This window comes from Aythya ferina (genome assembly GCF_964211825.1).
Source record: "Aythya ferina genome assembly, chromosome: 1".
NCBI classification, from domain to species: Eukaryota; Metazoa; Chordata; class Aves; order Anseriformes; family Anatidae; genus Aythya; species Aythya ferina.
In genome coordinates this window covers 123,414,639-123,435,596 of record NC_140296.1, presented here as the reverse complement: position 1 = coordinate 123,435,596, position 20,958 = coordinate 123,414,639, and the positions used below count along the sequence as shown (strand labels likewise).

Here is a 20,958-nt window from a genome sequence, read left to right as displayed (position 1 = left end):
TTGCAAGACAGAAATTAAACTTCTTATGTTGCAGCAACTTGATTTAGAGTTGGTTTTGCTCCTGGAGATTCCAGTTAATGTTTCCTTCTTCTCTATGGACATCAAGTCCTGTAGTTCATCATGTAGAACATCCAAAAGTGTAGGAATTGTGCCTTTCAAAGGGTAGGCAGTAGGAGGCTACCTGTGAAATCCAGTGGATGCTACTTACAAACAGGGTCCAAAGGCATAGGTGCGTATGCCTACAATGGTACATATGTACAAGACATTTTGATTTTGGATAGAACTGACCACTCTATCAGGAAGCCAATTGACTTCCAACATTATCATAACTATTCTTTTTCTCAAATTCAATCTTAATGACACTTGTTTACTGTTTCATAGTAAACACATTACACAAGTTACTGGAAAAAATAATCCTTTCTGAGAAATGATTCTGACTCAGACATTGGCAGTAGTGACATCAGAATACATATTAATAGAATGTGTATTTTTGACTTTGAATGACTGTTTCATTGCCCTAGAATATTTTCCATGCGAATAATCTCATTTTTATTTATAACATATATTCATCTTCAAGTTATTCCAGTACTGGCAACTGTAGATCCAGACTAGTTTTGCCTTTTGTTTTCAACATCTTTGTTTTTCTACCTCATTCACTTTTCTTCATATACAGAGTTGTCTTGTCCTTACTGAATACTTGATAAACAGTTTCTCCATGCAAGTACCTCAAAGCAGGCTCCACACACGTTGCAGGAGGTAGGAGAGGCTAGGGTATCTTTAAGGTGTATACAAACTGTGTACATCTCCAGCCTATGTAGATAACATACTTATTAAATCTTGTGACCTTAAAGTGTAATGCTACAGTAAGAAATTTGAAACTGTCATGAGGTCAAGAATTGCTTGTGCTGCCTACATGTTCACAAACAAAAACTGAAGATGCATACAGAGCATTTGAACGTAGTTGAATCATATTGAATTTATAAATGAAAAACATGAAGGTGCAACAACTGAATCTCATGCACTCTATACTAGCCCCTTTTACTTTTGCACATGTGAAGAGTCTTACATTGAAGAATTATGGTAACCCTCCAAATAAAGAGTGGCAACTGCATATATGACTTTCAGCCTTCATCCTACCTTCTAAGCAGTTGTCCACAATGAACTATTTTAGTAGTTGTTTCAGATACCACTGGAAGATGAGATAATGCAAATACAGATGCCAGCTGCAAACTCTGGATCAGTTTATCATTCAGTGCTGACTTCAGCTGTTAATTATCAATATTCTTAATTTATGCCAGGCTACAGTGCATTGATTCACTAATCTGGTTTTAGGTGACAATTTCCAAATGCCTTTCCAGTCATACTGATAGAGAAGAGCTAGAAATTAAATAGAATAGCACCTCCTTAGTTGATGAAAAAAACAAATGAAGTGTATGCTAAAAGACAATATAAATCAAGAGCTACTAAGAAAATAAGTCATCCAAGTGACTGTTCAATATTGACTGAATAGTGAAGAGCAGAATTGGTCTCAACATTTCTTAAACTGAATGTCTACATGTTTTCCGATTTATGGGTTTTCACTGATGGCAGGCATTCTTTAGAAAACAAGTTTCTAGTATCTCTTTGCAGAAAAGAGAAACAAAATCCCAAACATAAAAGAGATTAATATCATCCAAGCAAAAATACCTTCTTTTAAAAAGAAAAAAGAAAAATGAAAGAAACCCTGTCAAACACAAACCTTCTCTCAACAGTTACTGAATAATATTTGTATAAGAAACTGAGAAGCCAAGTGATTTTGTTTGACCTGAAATCATATGAGTGGAAATAGATAAATATTGTGCTTTTCAGGAACTATCTTGAGCTGGTAGCCAACTCGATTGAAGACTGGGTGAAAGAAGAAGAAGTCAAATACCAAGAAGAGAAGATAGCTAGGGAAGTAGAGGCTCTTAAACTGGCAGAAGGCACTGCAGAAGGACCTTCTGAATTTTCTGAATGTGCTGTCAAAAAAAATGGCTTCCCTAAGAGCGCCACAAGTGGGTATCTTTCTGTTTTATTGTAGAAAATTTATTCTTCAAAATTAAGTATTGAGACTCAAAGCTATTCAGAGTAGAATCCCATATATTTTTCATAAGTTAACCTTGTCTTGTCATCTATATAGACAAAAACATGTTTCAAAATTAATTAAATTCACGTGTTTAAATATTCTGCATCATCCTTCATTCTGCAAACTGAGGCTCTTAATGTAAATATACATTTACAGTACTTGTAGTTATTTAATAGAGTTACTCTAAGGATTACAAACAAATATGAATCTCTGTTTAGATGACTGACCATATGTAAAGATGATCAGTAGTTGAAGTTGGCATCACTGTTCAGAAAAAATCATTTTTAAAAGGGCAGCATGTGAGAAGCTGTGAACTAGAAGCTAAAACTGGAAACTGGAATTTACTAGCCTGGAGAGCAAACTTTAGTTACAAGCAACATTTTGGATAGTGAAAATTGTAAGCCATTTATACAATAAATTTTGAGCAGGCAACAGAATCTGAAAATACGTTTTCACAAAAGAGAACTCTTGTCCAAATTCTCTATTTGTGTATTTAAATTGAATTAACAATGATTTGTTATTTAGTCTTTGCTTTATTCACCTGCTTTGAGAATATACTTGAAACCTTCTAGAACTAAAAATTACCATTTCCAAAAATAGGATTGTAATTTCTTAACCTACTTAATGCTTCTGTAAATAGTTTGGAAACCAAAAGGACGCTTTCAACTTTTATATCATAACTTGTACCCATCTAGCTATGTGTCCTGCTTTTGGCTAGGATAGAGTTAATTTTTTTCATAGTTAAATAATTTAACATTTGCTTTAGTCTACTTTTATACATACGTATTTTACTATTTACTAATATGTATATTTATGTACTCACACTACTTTTTATTTATTTTTCCATTCTTTTTTTTTTAATTATTCAATTTTTACATATTTATGACTGTACTTATTCCCCTTTCTTGTCTCACAGACAGCACATCAAGACCTGAGAGCATAATGGAGACTATTCCAGAATCTCAATCCAGCAATGAAAAAAATCCTTTTATTAGAGAAGGCTCTCTTAAGGTGAGGCAAAAATATGTATGTTTCTGAAATGGGTTACATAACACTGATTTGCCAGAAAGATAAGCTTTTGTTCTTATAAGCTTTAGACTTATATAGACTTGGCCCTATCCATTACACTACACAGATCTAGCTTAACTAATGTACTCCCCTGATTTTTTTTATTTTTATTTTACTATATCTCATCTTTCTTACAATGTGTAGTGCTCTGCACTTCAAGTACTAACACTGGAATGTAGATATGAAATGGTGTTAGCCAATTCCTGGATACACAACTTGAGCAGGTATAGCTCAAGTTAGGCTAATGCCTATCTTATACTTGTGAATGCTTACTGTTTCTTCCACAGTGATTTCAGTGCTTTAGTATACTGGAAAATGTCAGATATCTCATGTTGTCTTTCTGATACAAATTGGTAATTCTGGTCTTGATACCTCATTCTTCTTTCTGTAAAAGAATGAGATCAGTTTATCTCACAGTTACACTTTGGGAATAAATTAATGCAGTGATGTGTTCTGATGTGGTCATAAGCATTGTGGACGAGTGAACAACAAAACAAATAATTCACTTATGACTGAATGTGTAAGATACAAATAGTAGTTCTATATGTCTCCTAATGTCAAGAATGACTGATCCTGTGACTTGAATGAGTCAGTTATTTTATGCAAAATAGAGTATGTAATATTGTAAAACTATAGACAAGTTTGAAAAATGTGAGTAATTTAGAAGACCAAAAGAACCAATGTTCTTTTGAGTTTGTTTACCGATACTCTTTTCAGCATGCATGTATGAAATACTGTGAAATAGAAAGAGAACCACAGTAATTTGAACTCTAAAATTTAATTTAGGCTTGGAAGGAGGAACAGAATCGATTACAAGAGGAAGAACGAATTAAGGAAGAAAAAAAAGCAAAAAAAGAAAATTTGAGTGGTAAAAAGAAAAGACAGGAGACAGCAATATGTGTAGAAAGTGAAGGTTCCAATAAGAAATCTTCCAAAGAGAAACTTGAAGATGAGACAGCAAAAGCCCCTGAACCTGAGGAGGATCCCAGCATCCCAGAAACACATCCTGAGAAAGTGTATAAGGTAAGGAATCATATTGTTGCACCACATTAGGAGAGTGTCAGCTATTTATATATAGTCAAGATTACAGTAAAGCTATTATCTGTTGTGAAACTAGAGTTCGGCGCAAATTAAGCCTAATGACATCCTGTTTAATTCCATCATTTTAGCAGCGGATCATTTCCTAAAAGTTTTGAAAAGCAGTTTCTGACATTTATGACTATCCTACACAAGACTATTTAATTAACTTGGATGTTTTTTAATATATATGGCAAAAGGTAACACAAAGATAAGTTGATCATGGTTTTGTGACCATGGACAATATATTCATGGAATGAATTTTGCCTGAAGATGTGGCTTTCATGGGAGAGGGTAGAAAAAAGGAACAATAGAGACCTGTTACGATTCACTTACTTGGGCATTGCTAGACCTAACTGAAGTTTTGGCTGCCCACATTGGAAATCAAGTGAAAGGAATTCACTGTTTCTTCCATTTCCTCTTTCGAATTTCATGTTCTTGGAGTGAGTTAATGCAAGATGTTCTGCCTGTTACACTAACAGAGGGATATTCCTTACCAGGGGAACTCTTCACTATTGTATCCAAACAATTTTTAGGCAGTTTGCACTGATTTATATTTGCTTTTTTACATTAAGCCTTGCATCCAAGACCATCATCCTGTCATTTCCTTCTCACTACACACCATGAAACTATAGACTTGCAAAGCAAATCTTCATAGATACTAGACTAGATGTCCCAAAAGCTATTCATTATTTCAGTACCAGGAAATGACAGTTATGGATAATATCCTACTTCTCCTTGAAGTTTTCTGGGGATAAAGCTATGAAAACAGGAGATCCATATTCATGGAAGTACTTCTGTACCCAGCTTCTACTTTCATTATCCACATCTCTTTCAAATTAAGGAATGTAAATAAGGTACAATAGAGTTCCTTTGTGACACAAAATCCCATTTTACAGATGTAGACAATGGTTGTGCACTGCAAATGAAGTGACTTGCTTGTGTCAATATATTTTAGTCTAAACTTGCTTGAGTATGAGCTTCAAACTCAGAGATATGTAACTTCCTAGTCTGAACTTGCCTGAGCATGCTTAACTAAGTTTTGCCAATTTGTGGTTGGTTAGAAGGCAGAGCAATCTAAGAATCAGGTTTACAGTGTCTGAAATCCAAAATCTTAGAAGCTGAAAATCTGAATCTTTACCTGTCCTGTTCATGATGTACAAATCTCATGGCATTGGACTTTGTCTCTTTGCACTTGTCCAGAATTTTTCTTTCCCTCTCATTAAATGTTAAGCCACCAGACTGCTGCTCTTCATTTCCACTGGTGGCTCCATACCACTGAATGACCAGATTCTGCACTCTTGTAGAACAAGTTACTTCAGTTAGTAACCAAGGTACTATTTGGATATACAAATAACATGCAATATTTTTGCTAAAGTAATAATAACAGTAGTTAAATGTCTAAAAAAAAATGTTCAGAAAAATACTGTTGTAATGATCTGTCCTTCATTTACCTCTTTCACAACTTCTGCCTTTCTCATTTACCCATAGTCTAAAATTTGTTTTTCCAGTTTCTTGGCTACAACATGGGGGAGAGTCTCATTCAAGTATCGGGAATCAATCACTATCTTTTCCCATCTGATGGAGGACAGATTCAAGTAGAGAAGATAGAGTTTGTAAAAGGTGAGTCTTCTGCTCTTTATGCTTTCCTTTAACTCTGTTAATAACTGATGACATAGTTTCTTTATCCATACATGCTTTTTGACATCTCAGCGGTAGAAATTCTGTTAAAGACATAGTGAGCATACCATATAATTCCATATTAGACTCTATTACTGCTAAAGTTTACATTTTGCTATAGTAGGTTAGCAATTGATAGATAAAGTATCAAAAATTAGAAATGAAAAATCTGTTCATATTTATATCTTCAATGGCAACCAGTGCAAGATATTCCAAGAATGTGTGTCCCAATAATTTGTGCAGTCAAATGCAGCATTTCTAAGTAACAGGTTTATTTTGCAGCCTTTCAGATCTCATTGTCAGGAAGTCTTCTGAATTTTTAGTCAGACAATCTAAACTCAGATAACTTTAATTTTGTCATCTTTGCCAATAGTAAGCAATTGAATCCAGTTCTGAGCAATTTTCTTTTTCGTGTACCTTGTAGTTGCATGTGCAAGCTTTTTGGGAACAGAGGTCAGTTCTGAAGCCTGGTGGGAGAAATAATAGTATTCCGTTGCTTTGCAGGTCTAACCTTGGTGAAGTTGAAAGTGATAAAGGACAACCACAATTTCTTCATTCATATCACAGATCCCAAGAAAAACTTAACAGAAATTGAAGTGCAAGAAAATAATGATGAACATAAAATTACATCAGGTTAGTGGTTTGACATCACTGATATAAAGAATTAATAGTTTGACGTATTTAGTAGTTGGATGCAAACCTTATCAGCTAACATGAAATAAATTCCTAATTACAGAGAGTGAATAAGATCAGTGTTGCTCCAAATAGATGCATAATTTCAAATGAAGAACGTGGGCAGGAATTTATGTTATTAGGCATCATTCAAAATTACAAATACATCAGAATCTCTGTGAATGTAAGGGTTTGTTTTCCACCATAAGGTGTAAGTGAAATGCTTAGCTATTAGTAACATTCATAAAAAAAAAAAAAAAAAAAAAGAAAGAAAAAAAGAGTGAATGTGCATTTTTCTGGCCAGTACCATCTCTTTTACAATTCACTGTCCAGATCAGAAGACCAAAGAAGATGTAGAAATATTTTTTTCAGTAGACAGACAATTGAAATAATCTGTTGGGGAATCTTGGAAACTTGCAGATCAAGAACAGCTCCAACAAGTTGGAGTTGAAAGAATCTTTGGTCTTTGTACCCTCTGAGTCAGGAGATGGCAAAGACTGGGCACTTCTGCCTCTGTCCTCACCCTTGTGGACTGTGTTGTGTGGAATATTAACTTACGTGGGGAGACAGCTCTTTGTATCTGAGATCGGAGGAGGACCCAGTCATTAAAAAAAAAAAAAAAACAGGACTAAATAATAATGCAGTTTTCTGACTTAAGCATCATGTAGAGAACTTATAATGGTATAGAAGTAAGCACAGTGCAGGACAACAGGTGCAAAGCACTCTCTGAGGCAGGGAAATCACTGAACAGATCCACTATTCCGTAAGAGAAGAATTCTCTTCTTTAGTAGTAGACTCCTGATCTTAATGTGGTGTGGGAAAGCCTAAGAGAATGCAAACTGAATTTTGTATACTATGCCCAGAATAAATTTCCCTGGAAAGGGAAGAGTTTCCCCTTTGAACTGGATCTCCTTTTGCAGATCATATGGCTGTAGAATTATTGCCTCCTCAAAACGTTTGGTGTGGAAACAGATCCTTTCTGCAGTTCAGCAGTATCTGTTGCTGGTTGCCATGTTGCTAACTGATACGAGTATTGAATCCAAATCCTTTCTGAACCCAGCCGAGGGTGGTTCCAGGAAGGAAAGTGTTTTGTAACAATATGTGTATATATTTGCTAAAAGCACTGTGGGATTGCTCATGCAGAGCTGAAGAGTGTTGGAAAAGTATAACTTTCAGTAGATGTGTTAGTTCTTTTATCCTTCAGTGTTAGAAAGCATCCTGTTCCTGCTCCTCTATTTGGCAGCAGCTGCCACCATTGACAAAGTAGTAGGTTGGATGAATAGAAAATTTGCATCCCTTCCACAGATGAGATATTTCTTGTCTGCCCTTCTGAAAGTGGTCCTGTGTCATTCCGGGGTCTGTCAGATGGTACTTTCAATCACAATGTGTTAACATCTGAAGCAACTTGTAGTCATTTGGCACCAGTGGGAGGCTTCATTTCTGTGTAAACAGCAGTCCCCCATGTGATAGAAATGAGCAGTTTAACATTCTTGTCAGCCAGTACGGGAGAGAAACAGGAAACCTGACTCTAGAACTTGGTTCTTCCGCTGTTTAAATTAAAAAAGACTTTTCACTCCATGTTGCTATTAAACCTGTTCTTACAGACATGGCTAATTAGAATGCTATTTGTAAATGGAAGGCCACAGGTACATTATACAAAACTGACTTTCATACACTACTGTATGAGTGGAATGACAGGCAATGCACCACAGGTATCACCCTTATAAAGCATTTTCCATCCTGTATTTATTTATTTTATGGGTTAGTCATCCACCTTAAGGTGCCACTGTTCGCACCAGTCATTGGTTTGCAGGTCAGGTGGTTCTTGTATGTGTTGCTATCTGTAAAATTATTTTTTTTTAAAGGAAAAATGAAGAATCAAAAGAAAGCTGTGAGCAAGTTTGGATCTTTTTCAGCCACCTTAGAAAATGGAATCCAGCTGTCCCTGAGCTGTTATGGACCTACAGGGAAGACAGCAGGTAAAGTAAGCAAATAGAAGAGGATATTTGAGAACCATAGGGGAAATTATTTTTCTTCTTTTTTTTTTTTTTTTCTTTCCATACACCCCTTATTCAATAATTTGTTGCATGCAATTTTGCCTTTCTTAGCAGCTGTTACTACATGGTGGGGAATTTTCAGCAAGGCTTGAGATGAGATTACATTGTCAAGAATATTCTGTGATTCAGATTTCAAAATGGAGGGAGGTCTCCATGCATTTTTTACTTACTGTGAAAATAGAGCAGTGCAATGAGAAACTTGAAAGTATTGTTATTAAGTAGTCCAGCAAAATCAGCCAGTTAATTTGAGCCAAAGAAAATGTGATTTGCTGAGGAGTCTTCTTGGTTTTCCAAGAAATAATATTTTTGTTAACTCATATAGGTGATTATGGAACTTTCATTTTATGTTAGGAGTTGGACTCTAGGCTACAGTTGTGCAGTCATAATGAGGGATTTCTCTCAGCCTTTCAATAAACACATTCACCAACTGGAAGCAATTGCTTCAAAAAACCACAGTGAAAATAGCGTCTGCTTTTACCAAGAGCTTTTTGTTTCCATTACATTTGAAAGGCCACTGAAACCATCATATGAATAAAAGTGAAACCCTCCTCTGATCAGAAAATGATCCCAGCATTTTTCAGCTCTTAAAATATCAAAACATTTAATTGAATGCATCTTTGTGTGTACCATAGTAAACCATTCAACTATACACTCAGTTTTGATTATTCAAATACATTTTTCAAATTAATTACTAAAAAAGAAATTCTTAAACTTGAGCAAAGATAGCATCCACAATGTAGTTGACTATGAAAACTCATGTATTTTGGCATGAGATGTGTCTAAACACCTACTTGTCAGCTGGTGATGTTCAGTTTTTTTTCACATATACCATAAGCAACCTGTTCTACACTAGAATAATCCTTGCCATGTTGAGCTTTACTGCATCACTTCTGACTGGCTGGTATGCTATGACGGTTTGCAGTTTTTCTACAATCATTTGCTTATGCCTACGTTCCCCTGTGGGCATTTGTATTATAAGTGCTCAAAAAAATTCTAACCAGAAAAACTCTGGCTTAGGCTATTCATATACACTATCCATCCCTAATGTAGAATGGTATGCCACATAATCTATAGTTTCTCCCCATGGATTGGTTAAATTGCGTTACTGAATCATTTTCTGGAACCTCTATAATTCTCTCTGTTCTTCTTGTTTTTCTCATTTTATATCTACCATATTCCTTTTTTGAAGTTAAGATGTCAAAAATCCCCAGATTGTTTGTCAGCTTTATGCATCTTTTTTATTTCTTGGTTGAATTTTAATGATGTTTAAGTTAAACAAACTTTTAAGTTCTGAATTGTTTTCTCTAGCATGAGCAAAATCTAACTTTTGACTTAGGAGTAAGCTTCTCATCACTTTGTGATGTACTGCTTGAGCACTTGTGGGACTTTCACATCAGGATATTATATAACCTTTGCATCTGTCTTTGTGCCTGGATGAAATCCTGAGAGCACATCTCCGAGTGCTGGAGATCTGATTTTGTTTTCAGCAGGAAAGAAACCTTCCTTACTCTGACAGTCTTCTGGAATTTCCCATCATTCTCAAGACTTCTAAAGACACTTTCCCTCAGTTACAACAACCTATTCTGTCTTTGTTACCCTCAGACAATGCATTCGTATTTTTCAGGGCAACCATAGTAAAAGAGTAGGTGAAATTTCCTTAGGGGCTGAGAGCCTATAACAGCTTTTATTCCTAAATTCAGCACTCTGGAAAGTGTCATCTGAAATTGATCATGCTCCACCTATCATGCTTGACAGTGCCCTCACTAAATGTAAGAGCTTGCTTATACCTAATTTGCGGTGTTCACATGGATATTTAGACAAACCTGAAAGGATATATCACGTTCACAGATGATTTTAAAGGTCAGTTGCCTGAGTCCTTCATGTCACCTATCCTGCTTCTTGGTAGAGAATTACTTTTGTCCAAGCTTATTGGTCAGCTGTTTCTGCTCATTAGCCATCTGTAGGTCAGTACTACTGCTTTTTTATTAAACGGTCGTGCTGTCTAATAAATGTGCATCACAATGGCTGCCATGGAGAATTTTAAACTTTCCAATTTCATATAATTATTTGAGAACTTATTTCTGGCATATTACAAATAAAACAGATTTGTTCGTCTTTCCTCAGACTTCCAGTGAACCATAAAAGTCACACAGCATAAATTTCAGCACCTGAAAACAGAGCCACCTAACAAAGCATCAGATGTGTGTGTCAGCCACGTATCAGCTAATGAAAATGAGGACTTCAAAAATCCTTATGCTGATCTAAATTTTCCTATCAGCTAAAGGTCATGAATGTATTGAGATACTGGTGCATTTCCCTAATGCTGGCACCATCACAAAAACTGAGGCTTAGCTTAAAACCTGAGGTGGAAGGCTTGTTTTCCAAGGGCTTCTAATTATGACTTTATCACCTGGTAATAGTTTCTAGATGATTGTTAATTTTTGTGTCACCTTTGCTGTTCCCATAAATCCAGAATCATTTATAAGACAGATGTTCCAGAACACACAGACAGCCTTTCTAGTAGTTTAGAATTTTATTTTTGATGTGGGCTCTGCATTTTCTTATCTTAGATGCAAAAAGCATCTAAGCCAAAACCTTTCTGGAAACCATAAATACGGTAGCAGTTGAGCCTAAATTTTATGTTCTTCAGCTGAAGATATATTAACACTTCATTTGCATTACAGAAAATGCAGTGAGTTCATACTGGAATGGTTTTATTAGCACACTTCTGTAAGCATTTCTTTCCCCTTTGTCTGAATGCAATTTGGCTTGCAGTTTGTCAATGAGTTAGTTAACTTTTCTTTGCCTAATTTATTAGTTTTCAAATTAGAAAACATTGGAAGAAGCAAAATTAAAAAGTAATTTAATCAAAAGGAGTTTATAAAATGGATTTTTGAAAGTCTTCCTAAAGACACTCTTGCAATGACTGACTTGTCATTAAACTTCACTGACTTGTCATTAAACTTCATACTTTCAGAAACTACTAAGCAAATCAAGCTTGCTGTATTTATTTATTTATTTATTTAAAAAAAAAAAAAAAAAAAGCTGTTTTCTGAGGATCATGTTTTGCTTATTGGCATTTTCAGTCCTTTATCTCTATGAATGTGGTTAAGATATGGATAATAAATAGCTCCATCTGGGGTAACAAATTTTCCAAAACAGACAGGAATTCAATTGCCTGAATTATCTGGATGGAAAACAAGGTGCTATTCCATGAATTGTAGTCTTGGGACTTAAGCTGCCTTCACGCAAGAGGAGGTGATTAAAAAAATGTGTCAAAAAAAAAAAAGGATTAGGGTTACATCTGACTGGGTTTTTCAGATTAAGGAGAAATATTTGTTCATTGAAACAAAAAATGTGTTACAGAAAATCTTATTTTATATTAATATTATTTTCAAGTCAGTGTTTTGGAAGGCAACATGAGTACTTCCTGTCAGCATGCTTAGCAGGCTGCCCTAATGACTGACTTTTAAGAATTGAGAAAGACTCAGCAACAGAATCTTTCTGAATCATTTTAGCAAAATAGAGCTATGGAGTCCAAAACTGCTGGAGTCAGTCCATGCTCCATCAGCCTGTGATAAAGCATAATAACAGTGACCTTATCCTAGATGCTAGACTCAAAATGTCTCCACATATATAAGTATTCTGGAGGTAAAAGAGAAAAACAAAGCTGTATTTTCTATTTTTGAGACCAATGACAAGCTATTGGAAACAAGTTTCAAGATTTCTTTTAGATTGACAATATTCCATCTGTGGAGAGATTTTCCAAATAATTTCATATATTCAGTCCTTCTGTCTTATTCCACTGAGTTTATTATTTCAAAGGTAAAATTTAGTGTGCAAAATATCAAAAATAGAATGTGATAAACTACATTTATGAAACTTAATTGCATTAACATATTTCTTTTCCCTTTTTTAGATGATGAAACAGATCCTGTCTTAGCAACAGTTCTGAACATCCCTTCTGTTCATACTCCGACTGTTCTTCCTTCTACTACATCAGCTTCAGGAAAAAAAGATAAGTCAGTCAAACAAAAACCAGGAAAATCTCTGCCATCTACAAAAGCAAACCATAGCAGAGTAAGCTCTCCACCACCAGACACCCACGTAAAACAAGAAGAAGGAAAGGTGAGAGAGCAGACATTATCCAATTAACACAGAAAAGAAATGAACCAAAATTTAAATACAGAAGCTTATGTAATAGACAAATATATTCGTCTCGGAGGGCTTTGCGATGTGCCTTAACAAATTCCTAATAATTTATGGTGCTTTTAAGGATATGTTTTACTCTTCCAATTGCTCCTGGGTATAAATATTGGCAGTCGTTAATGAAGGTATCCTTTAAGACTCCATGATGTAGAACAGTGAGTCTTCCATAATCCACGTTTTATTGACTTTGGCTTTACAGTTAAGCCTGTTACATTCTCACTGACTAGAACTGCTCTAGAAATTAATTTTTAGTTTAACCAAATAAGAAAGCTTCTCTGTGCTTTCCACAACCTGTACTGGAAAGTCTTTACCGAACCAAATTGGAGTCATAGAATCATTTAGACCCTTAATATCATCAAGTCCAACCATCAACATAACGTTACCAAGTCTACCGCTAAACCGTGTCCCCAAACACCGTGTTCACACATGTCTTAATGGTGACTCCACCACTTCCCTAAGCAGCCTGTTCCAATGCCTAACCACTCTTTCAGTGAATAAATTCTTCCTGATACCCAATCTAACCCTCCCCTCAGGCAACTTGAGACTATTTTCTCATATCCTATTACTTGTCATCTAAGAAAAGAGACTGATACCCACCCCACGACAACCTCCTTTCATGTAGTTGTCAGAAAACAACGAGGTCTCCCCTGAGCCTCCCTTTCTCTAAACAACCCTGGTTCCCTTGGCCATTCCTCATATGTCTTGTTTTCTAGTCCCTTCACTGTTGAGGGATTTCTTGAAACAGCAAAAATCCCATGGCTTGCTGTAGCTGAGCAAACCAAGCTACCAGGGCAACTATGAGAAGTTCCCATGACAGTGTTCCCACATCGCCCAATTGAGGAATTCAGGAAAATATTGTTACCAGTAGCTGGCCTCAAGGACAAGGTCTATGTGACTGCTAATCACAAGGGGGTTGTTTTCTTGCAGGTGGGGTTGTTTTCTTGTAGCTGTTTGTCTGAGTGCTTTTGACCAATAATCTTGTGTGAAACACTGTCCACCCCTGTTAAGTTCTCTATAAAAGTTAGGCTATTCGGGCAATAAAATGGAGCATGATCTGACTCTACTGGTGTCTGTCGTGCTTTCGGCCGTGCTTCCTGCAACACCTTCACCAGCTTTTTTGCTTTTCTCTGAATGCATTTCAGCAACTCAGTACCATTCTTGTAGTAAGGGGTCCAAAACTGAACATAGTACTACTCAAGGTGCGGTCTCACCAGTGCCAAGTACAGAGGAGCAATTACTTCCCTAGTCCCACTGTTCACAATATTTCTGATTTAGGCCAGGATACTATTGGCTTTCTGGGCCACGTGGGTACACTGCTGTCTCATTTTCAGCTAATTGTCTGCCAAAACCTCAGGTTCTTTTCTGCTGGGCACCTTTATAGCTGCTCTTCCACAAGCATGTTCAGCTCCATGGGGTTGTTATGACCCAAGCACAACACCCAGCAGTTAGCCTAATTAGTGGAGAGTTTTGCAAAAGCCTTCTTTGCAATTTGGTCTTTCCAGCTGATCATTAGCCAGGGACCAGCAACTTGAGGAAGCTGTTTTTGTCTATGGCTGAAGTTATTTCTGTCACAGGACAGGCCTTTGGAAAGGATGGATGGCATTTCAAAAACAGATTCTGAATTTCTGTTATGGAATACTTATCACAGAGTAATACAGAAATTACATGGCCATGTGCATTAGAAGAGCATAACATTTGATCTTGAACATCTTTCATAGAGTTCTGTGAGAACTCCCTTCTTGTTTATCAGAGGGGGCACACTCTCCTCAGCCTTTTCTTTCTGGCCAACATACCTACAGAATCCCTTCTTGTTATTCTTTGCGTCACTTACCAAGCTCAGTTCCATCTGTGCCTTGGCTTTCATGATCCCATCCCTGCACATCCGAACAGCATCCCTGTACTCTTCCCAGGCCATATGTCCCTGCTTCCACTGCCTGTGCATTTCCTTCTTGCTCCTCAGTTTGACCAGCAGGTCCTTGCACAGCCATCCTGGTTTTCTGCCCTCCCTGATCGCTTTCTTACACAGGCAGATGGACAGTTCGTATACGCTAAGAAAAACATCCTTAAAGAGTTGCCAGCTTATCATAGTTATGTTAACTGAGCTAGGCAAAGGTGTTCAAAGTGGTGGAATAGGCAACGTGGAAATGAAGGGTTAACTGCAATAGATACATTTGAAACAGGAAATAGCTTCCAGTGAACAGAAAATGAGAGGAAAAGGTAGTAATAAAGATAAGAATGGACAGGTACTGAGAATGTCCTTGGAAGACTCTCTGACATGACATAGCTATGCTGCTCTGTGGTACCCAGTGAATGAGGTGATGCTGTGTCTCTTGTTTCAACATGGGTTCTGTCCATATCCACAAAAAATGCTACTGAGCCAATTTTCACAAGTTTATCTAGGTATTTATAAAGCATGTGCATTGAAAGTGGTGCAGGGATTTGCCAAACAGCACTCAGCATAACATACAGCAATTGTATGGTACCAAAAAAAACCTGCATAAATTCCTTTATCATTAAAATTCTGTCATGAGGACATCTTGAAGGTCCTCCTCTTCTTCCAAGAGACTATTTATGATTTCATTTAGAATGTCTTCAGTAATTTTTTGTGTTTTAATAAAAACTAAAAAAAAATCAATATTCATTTGCTAGTGCATACAGCACCAGCTATGTGAGTCTGCAGGTATTTTAGAGGACAAGATCTGAGGTGAAGTTGACAAATTCACATAGACATCATCCAGAAAATAGGATGCAGTTCAGTAAGAAAATGTATTAGGTTCTACAATTGCGCATAAATAATATATCAACAGAATGGATGACCGTTCCATCAATAACAGTTATGCAGAAAAAGATCTGGGAGTTGAAAAGGATCACAAGCTATACGTAAGTCAACAATGCCATCTTGCTGTGAGAAGGGCAAACACCATATTGAGGAGAATAAACAGGAGAATAGCCTGCTAAATATGTGAAATTATTCTTCCATTCGGGGCTGGTAAAGCCTCAGTTGCAGTGCTGTTTCCAGTTATGGATAATGCACTGCAAGAAAAATACTGGCCATGCTGCAGAATTCTAAGGAAAGCACCAGGAACAGTAAGAGGTCTAGAAAACTTGACCAGTGAGGAACGGTTAAAAGACTTGGTTTGGGTTTCTTTGATCCAGAGCTTAGAGACAGAACAGCCTGCTCTAAAGAGCTAAATGGACAACATCATCTCTTATGTTAGCCCATATAACCAGAAATGGTTATACGAATTATCAGAAATAAACTTAATTTTTTGCAAGAGAGATTCAGGCTAACCAAGAGGAAAGTCTCAGTAAGGCTAAACAAGGTAAAGCACTTGGAATAGATTGCCCAGGGAAACGAGGAAATGTCTAGCCCTGGAAATTTTTACAATAGGTAGGTTTTCTCAAACTGTATAGTTATACTTGATATTTTGATATAGTTATACTTGAGTTTTTTGTTTGTTTGTTTGTTTACTATTAGAAAAGGAGAAGTAGATGACAACTGAGGTTTACTTCTACCTTTTTCTTCATTGTCTTCCTTATGACTCCTGTGCCTGTGATCTTAGGGTAATGAGGATAGCCTTAATTACCCAGTAATATGTAAAGTAGCTATAAAATATACAGTATCCTTTATCTAAAATGATAGGGCAAAATATCTGCCATTTTTTTCTATTTTTCCTCTATATTTCTTTTCCTATAAATCAAGAATACGGGATAATACCAGGACTAGTTCTCTCTGTTACCTGTCTGCAAAAAAAATAATTTCATCTTAGGACTGGCATAGAGTAGCTCATTGTCACATACGTTTCTGAGGAGATATCATCAAAGGATCCACTGCTGTATATTTCCCAAATGTTGTAGTGTCTTCAGACATTCCTTAAGTCATCCTCATCTTTTCTGTTTATCAGGATGGTTTCCACTACAAAGCAGTACAAAGAGAATTACACCTTTTGATTGTCAAGTGTTCCTCTTGTCCTCTTCTCATCTACCATATTTCCAGCAGACTGGAAGTACTGCTCTACTTGTCTTTCATGCTCTTTTAGTAATTATAGGTGCTGTTCACAATTATACAGTGCTGTTCTGTTATGGTCTTCCACTTCATGTTATCCATGTATTGTCATATCTTCCTGACACCATGCACAAGGTAGCATAATGACTCAGCAAAATTAATAAAGTTATGAAAAGTTTTCTTAAAGGGTTAATGAAGAGGAATGAAATAAGATAGCATAATCAAAAAAAAATCAGGTAAGGTTTCCCCTTCAGAATCCATACATTCTCAACGTGTTATAAATGGCTGATAGAAAGTACTTTTTTGAAATGTTTTGATAAATCTGATATATGTATATATAATATAATTTTTTCTTAAGTCTTTTCAAATGGAATAAAACTAATTCATGTTTCACTCTGTAGGTGGAAATAGAAGAACCAGCTTCCCAAACACAAGTCATTTCAGATGCTCTTACTTTCCGAAGCTTGAATGTCTCCTGTCCCAATGGACTAGTATTAACTTTCCTTGGTGAAATTTTTGAAGGTTAGTTTTTTCAGCCACTGTAGAATAAGGAGTTTTTAAAGAAGTTTAAATTGCAGAAGGAAATTATTTCTGCCTTGATAGGTGTAGATGTAGCAATACGAAGTATTAACGTCTCAGATTCCTGATTCTTTCATAATGGCTATTTAATAGCAATTGTAACATAAATAATGTGTTTCACTATTTGCACTATTTTTCATTATTTGCACTAAAAGTGCAAGGATTTAGACTGGGGGGAAGAGAAGCAGGAACCCTAAAAATACTGTGGGAGTCATGTTGAATAATCTGTTGAATATGCATATGTATAGGAATACAGGCGAAAAGGAGCAATTTCAATTCCTGAATACATATATACAGAGGAATCTTAAGTGATAACGGTTAGATTAAGTTACCTATATCTGTGTTTCTTTGGAATATTATGTATTGTTGTTAAGTCTACAAGGCAAGTTTTTCATAGTTTGGAATATTCAGGACAGAGTAACAAGAATGATTAATGGATCAGAAGGTTTATCTTACTGTGAGCTCATGTCAAGAGAACTTTATTTGATTACCAAAATAAAGATTAAATGAGTGACTGGTGCCAGTGTGGAAGTACAAAGAAATCAGAATTTTGGTGACAGCAATACAGAGCTTGTAAACACAGTATAGAAATGAATTACAAATTTTAGAGACTTGAAACTCGAGAATAGCGCTTTTATACTAGATTTAAGATACACTTATTTTTTAATGCTAAGAGTGACTAACAAAACTAACCCATGCTGTGATATACTGTCTTCTAGTGGATATTTTATAATTGGGTTTAGTTGCTTTTCTAAAAGATATAATCATGTTGAAAAAGGAACCACTTCAAGTAAGTCCTTTGCTTTATGTCACCCAGAATGTACAGACAGGGTGTTTGTAACAACCCTTTGTGCACTTATCTTTGAATTTCCTTTCAAAGAATGATCAGGTATATAGATATGCCAATAAGTTTTTGTGCCAGACATATTCTTCTGCAATGCTTCAATTTCCTTGCATTTTTGAAAATCAGCATGAGGTTCATCTCTGCATACCATAAACTGTTGTAATTCTCATTTTTTTTTAAGTTTTGGGTTTTGAAGCAGACAAATGCGTTTTAGTTTTCTTTTGTCACCTGGTCAGTTTTTAAAATGGCCACATCCAGATGTCATTTAATGCCTATGTAGAATAGATCCATGCAGCCCAGGATGTGTTAGAGCAACTGAGTAGGTGAAAATAGACCAGAACAATTTCAGAGGTTCCTATATATCCAGGATTTATCACACATGCCAAATCTTGCTATCAGTAATTCCAACATATCCTGTATGTGAGCTATTGCATAAAAAACAGCAGAATCGTTCATTTTCCTGGCAACCAATGAAACAACAGTAAATATCATCCATACCTCTTAGAAACTAGCCAAGTAGCAAGTCCAGTGTATATAAATTAAGAAGAAAAAAAAAAAAGTTGTTTTTATTAAATAGCATTAGAAATGCTATATTGTCCAGCAAGATACAGCACAGGTTTATAATCACATGGTTGAGAAATACCTTGATTTTTTATTTTTATTTTTTTGCCATACAAGCCTGAATTAATAGTAAAATATTCCCTCATTTTTCTTATCAGATATCCCTTCCCTCTTCATATCAAAATATTTTGGCAGTTTAGGGTAAATGTGCTCTGATCAATCTGATATAAAGTACAGTAAAGAGGATGCAGATGGTTTTCACACATACAATTTGGCAAGGAACATAAGTTCAAATACTAAATAGTTAAGGTGAACAGAACAGTTATGGACACATACATGTAGTGTCTTGACACAACTGACTATTATACTCATTAGCACAGTGAACACACTGCCACAATTTAATCTAAAAACTTTATTTGTTCAAGTAGACAAAATATCTAAGTTCATTTCCATTTAGTCTTAAATTTGGTGAAACTCAGTTACTTTTTCTCTGCTAGGGGAAGTTAGAAGATTCCTCTCACCAAATGTCAGTCTTCTAAAAGTTCAGTATCCGTAGTAAATCCTTCTTCAAATTTCTCTTGTTTTCATGTGGAAAAGACAGACACCTCCACAGGAATTTCTAATTAGATAACTGCTTTAAATTGTTCTCTGATAGAAACTGTCCCTAACTCCATGGATTGCAGAGGAAACTGAGGAGAGTTACTTTTAATAGCTTAAGTTGAATACCTCCTGTAGACAACATGGTGCTGGGGTTTTTACACTGTTTGAGTGCGTGTTGCACAGTATTAAGTAACTGTGAAAATGCTTTCAGATTTGAAAGGTGAGACCAAAGCAAATGAAGCCAAGGAAGAGGAGCCTGAGAAAGGTGAGACCAAAGCAGATGAAACCAAGGAAGAAGAGCCTGAGAAAGGTGAAACTAAATCAGATGAAGCCAAGGAAGAGGAGGTTGAGAAAGCTGTAAATGAAGCAAATGAAGCAGTGGAGGAGGAGGTTATGGAAAGTGGAGAGAAGGAACATGAGGTTACAGAAGGTGAAGTAAAGCAAGAAGACACCGAAAGAAAAAAGGCGAAACAGCCTGCTCTGGAAATTCTTGTTAGGCAAAGTTATCCCCAAAAGATAAAGAACTCTCAACTATATACAACAGTGGCAAGTCATATAGAACAAGAGGTGTCAAGAGTCATCACTAGACAAGGAACTGTTGTAAAGTACATGATGGATGGATCTACCTGGGTATGTTCAGTTGAATTAATTGGAAGCAGCCTGTGTATGTGATTACTGTTGAACTTGTGCTTGTCAGCTGACATAGAGAAGTATTCAGTTTATAGATGCAGGAGTTAAGTAACAACTGAGCTTTGCAGCTATGTCAAGATTAAAATGTTCTTGGCTTTGTTCAGAATCAGAACTTAGGGTGCATGTGGAGCTTTAACGATGAAAATTTTAGGCACATGAACATTTAGACAACTTTGAGTTTAGAAAACAGCTGGATAAAGTTTTGAGAACTGCATTCCTTGAATTAAACATCTAAAGTGTGGATTAGTTAGTTAGTCTTTGGGTATTTTGGCAACACAAAAACATCCATATGTTTTTTAAGTAATCTTAATGGTGATACAGGATCCAAAAAAGACCTGATCTTCAGTCCTGCAGACACCTTCAGGTATCCTAAATTTTCATCAAAAAGACTCTATGTTCCTATATTTCTATATTCCTTGTTTGTTTACACATAGTAGTTTGGACCAAATTTTTAGGTGCTGTAAGTTAGATACCACTTTTGCAAATACTGTAATCAATCTACAAACAATTATCTTTTCAAAGTCTAAAATTCTGTATAGTAAGCAATCAGATGAAAAGAGTTGTCTGATTGTACTCAGAAACTATCAAAATTATTCCTTATTATTTCCTCAATTTTTTTACAGTCTAAGTAGACAACAAATCCTAGTACAAATGCATTAGATTCATTCATTACATTAGATCTTAAACCATTAACCCAGCATTTCTGAGAAACATATGCATTTCAGAAATATACAAGGAGATGGCTGCTGTTTGTTTATTCTCAAGATACAGTCTCCTGACAGAAGAAAATAGGTCATGTGCCTAGCAAGAT

The 20,958-nt window shown here is 36.0% G+C and overlaps 1 protein-coding gene across 1 annotated transcript in view; it reads left to right on the top strand.

Annotated features, from left to right (window-relative positions):
• Nucleotides 1–20,958, top strand: part of SPAG17 (sperm associated antigen 17) — a 108,414-nt gene that overhangs the window by 53,257 nt on the left and 34,199 nt on the right. The window contains exons 18-26 of the mRNA XM_084501145.1: nt 1,849–2,033; nt 3,021–3,115; nt 3,959–4,195; nt 5,761–5,872; nt 6,434–6,562; nt 8,467–8,580; nt 12,578–12,786; nt 17,275–17,395; nt 19,669–20,087. Of these exons, the coding sequence (XP_084357271.1) occupies nt 1,849–2,033; nt 3,021–3,115; nt 3,959–4,195; nt 5,761–5,872; nt 6,434–6,562; nt 8,467–8,580; nt 12,578–12,786; nt 17,275–17,395; nt 19,669–20,087 (1,621 nt within the window). The remainder of the gene's footprint in view (nt 1–1,848; nt 2,034–3,020; nt 3,116–3,958; nt 4,196–5,760; nt 5,873–6,433; nt 6,563–8,466; nt 8,581–12,577; nt 12,787–17,274; nt 17,396–19,668; nt 20,088–20,958) is intronic.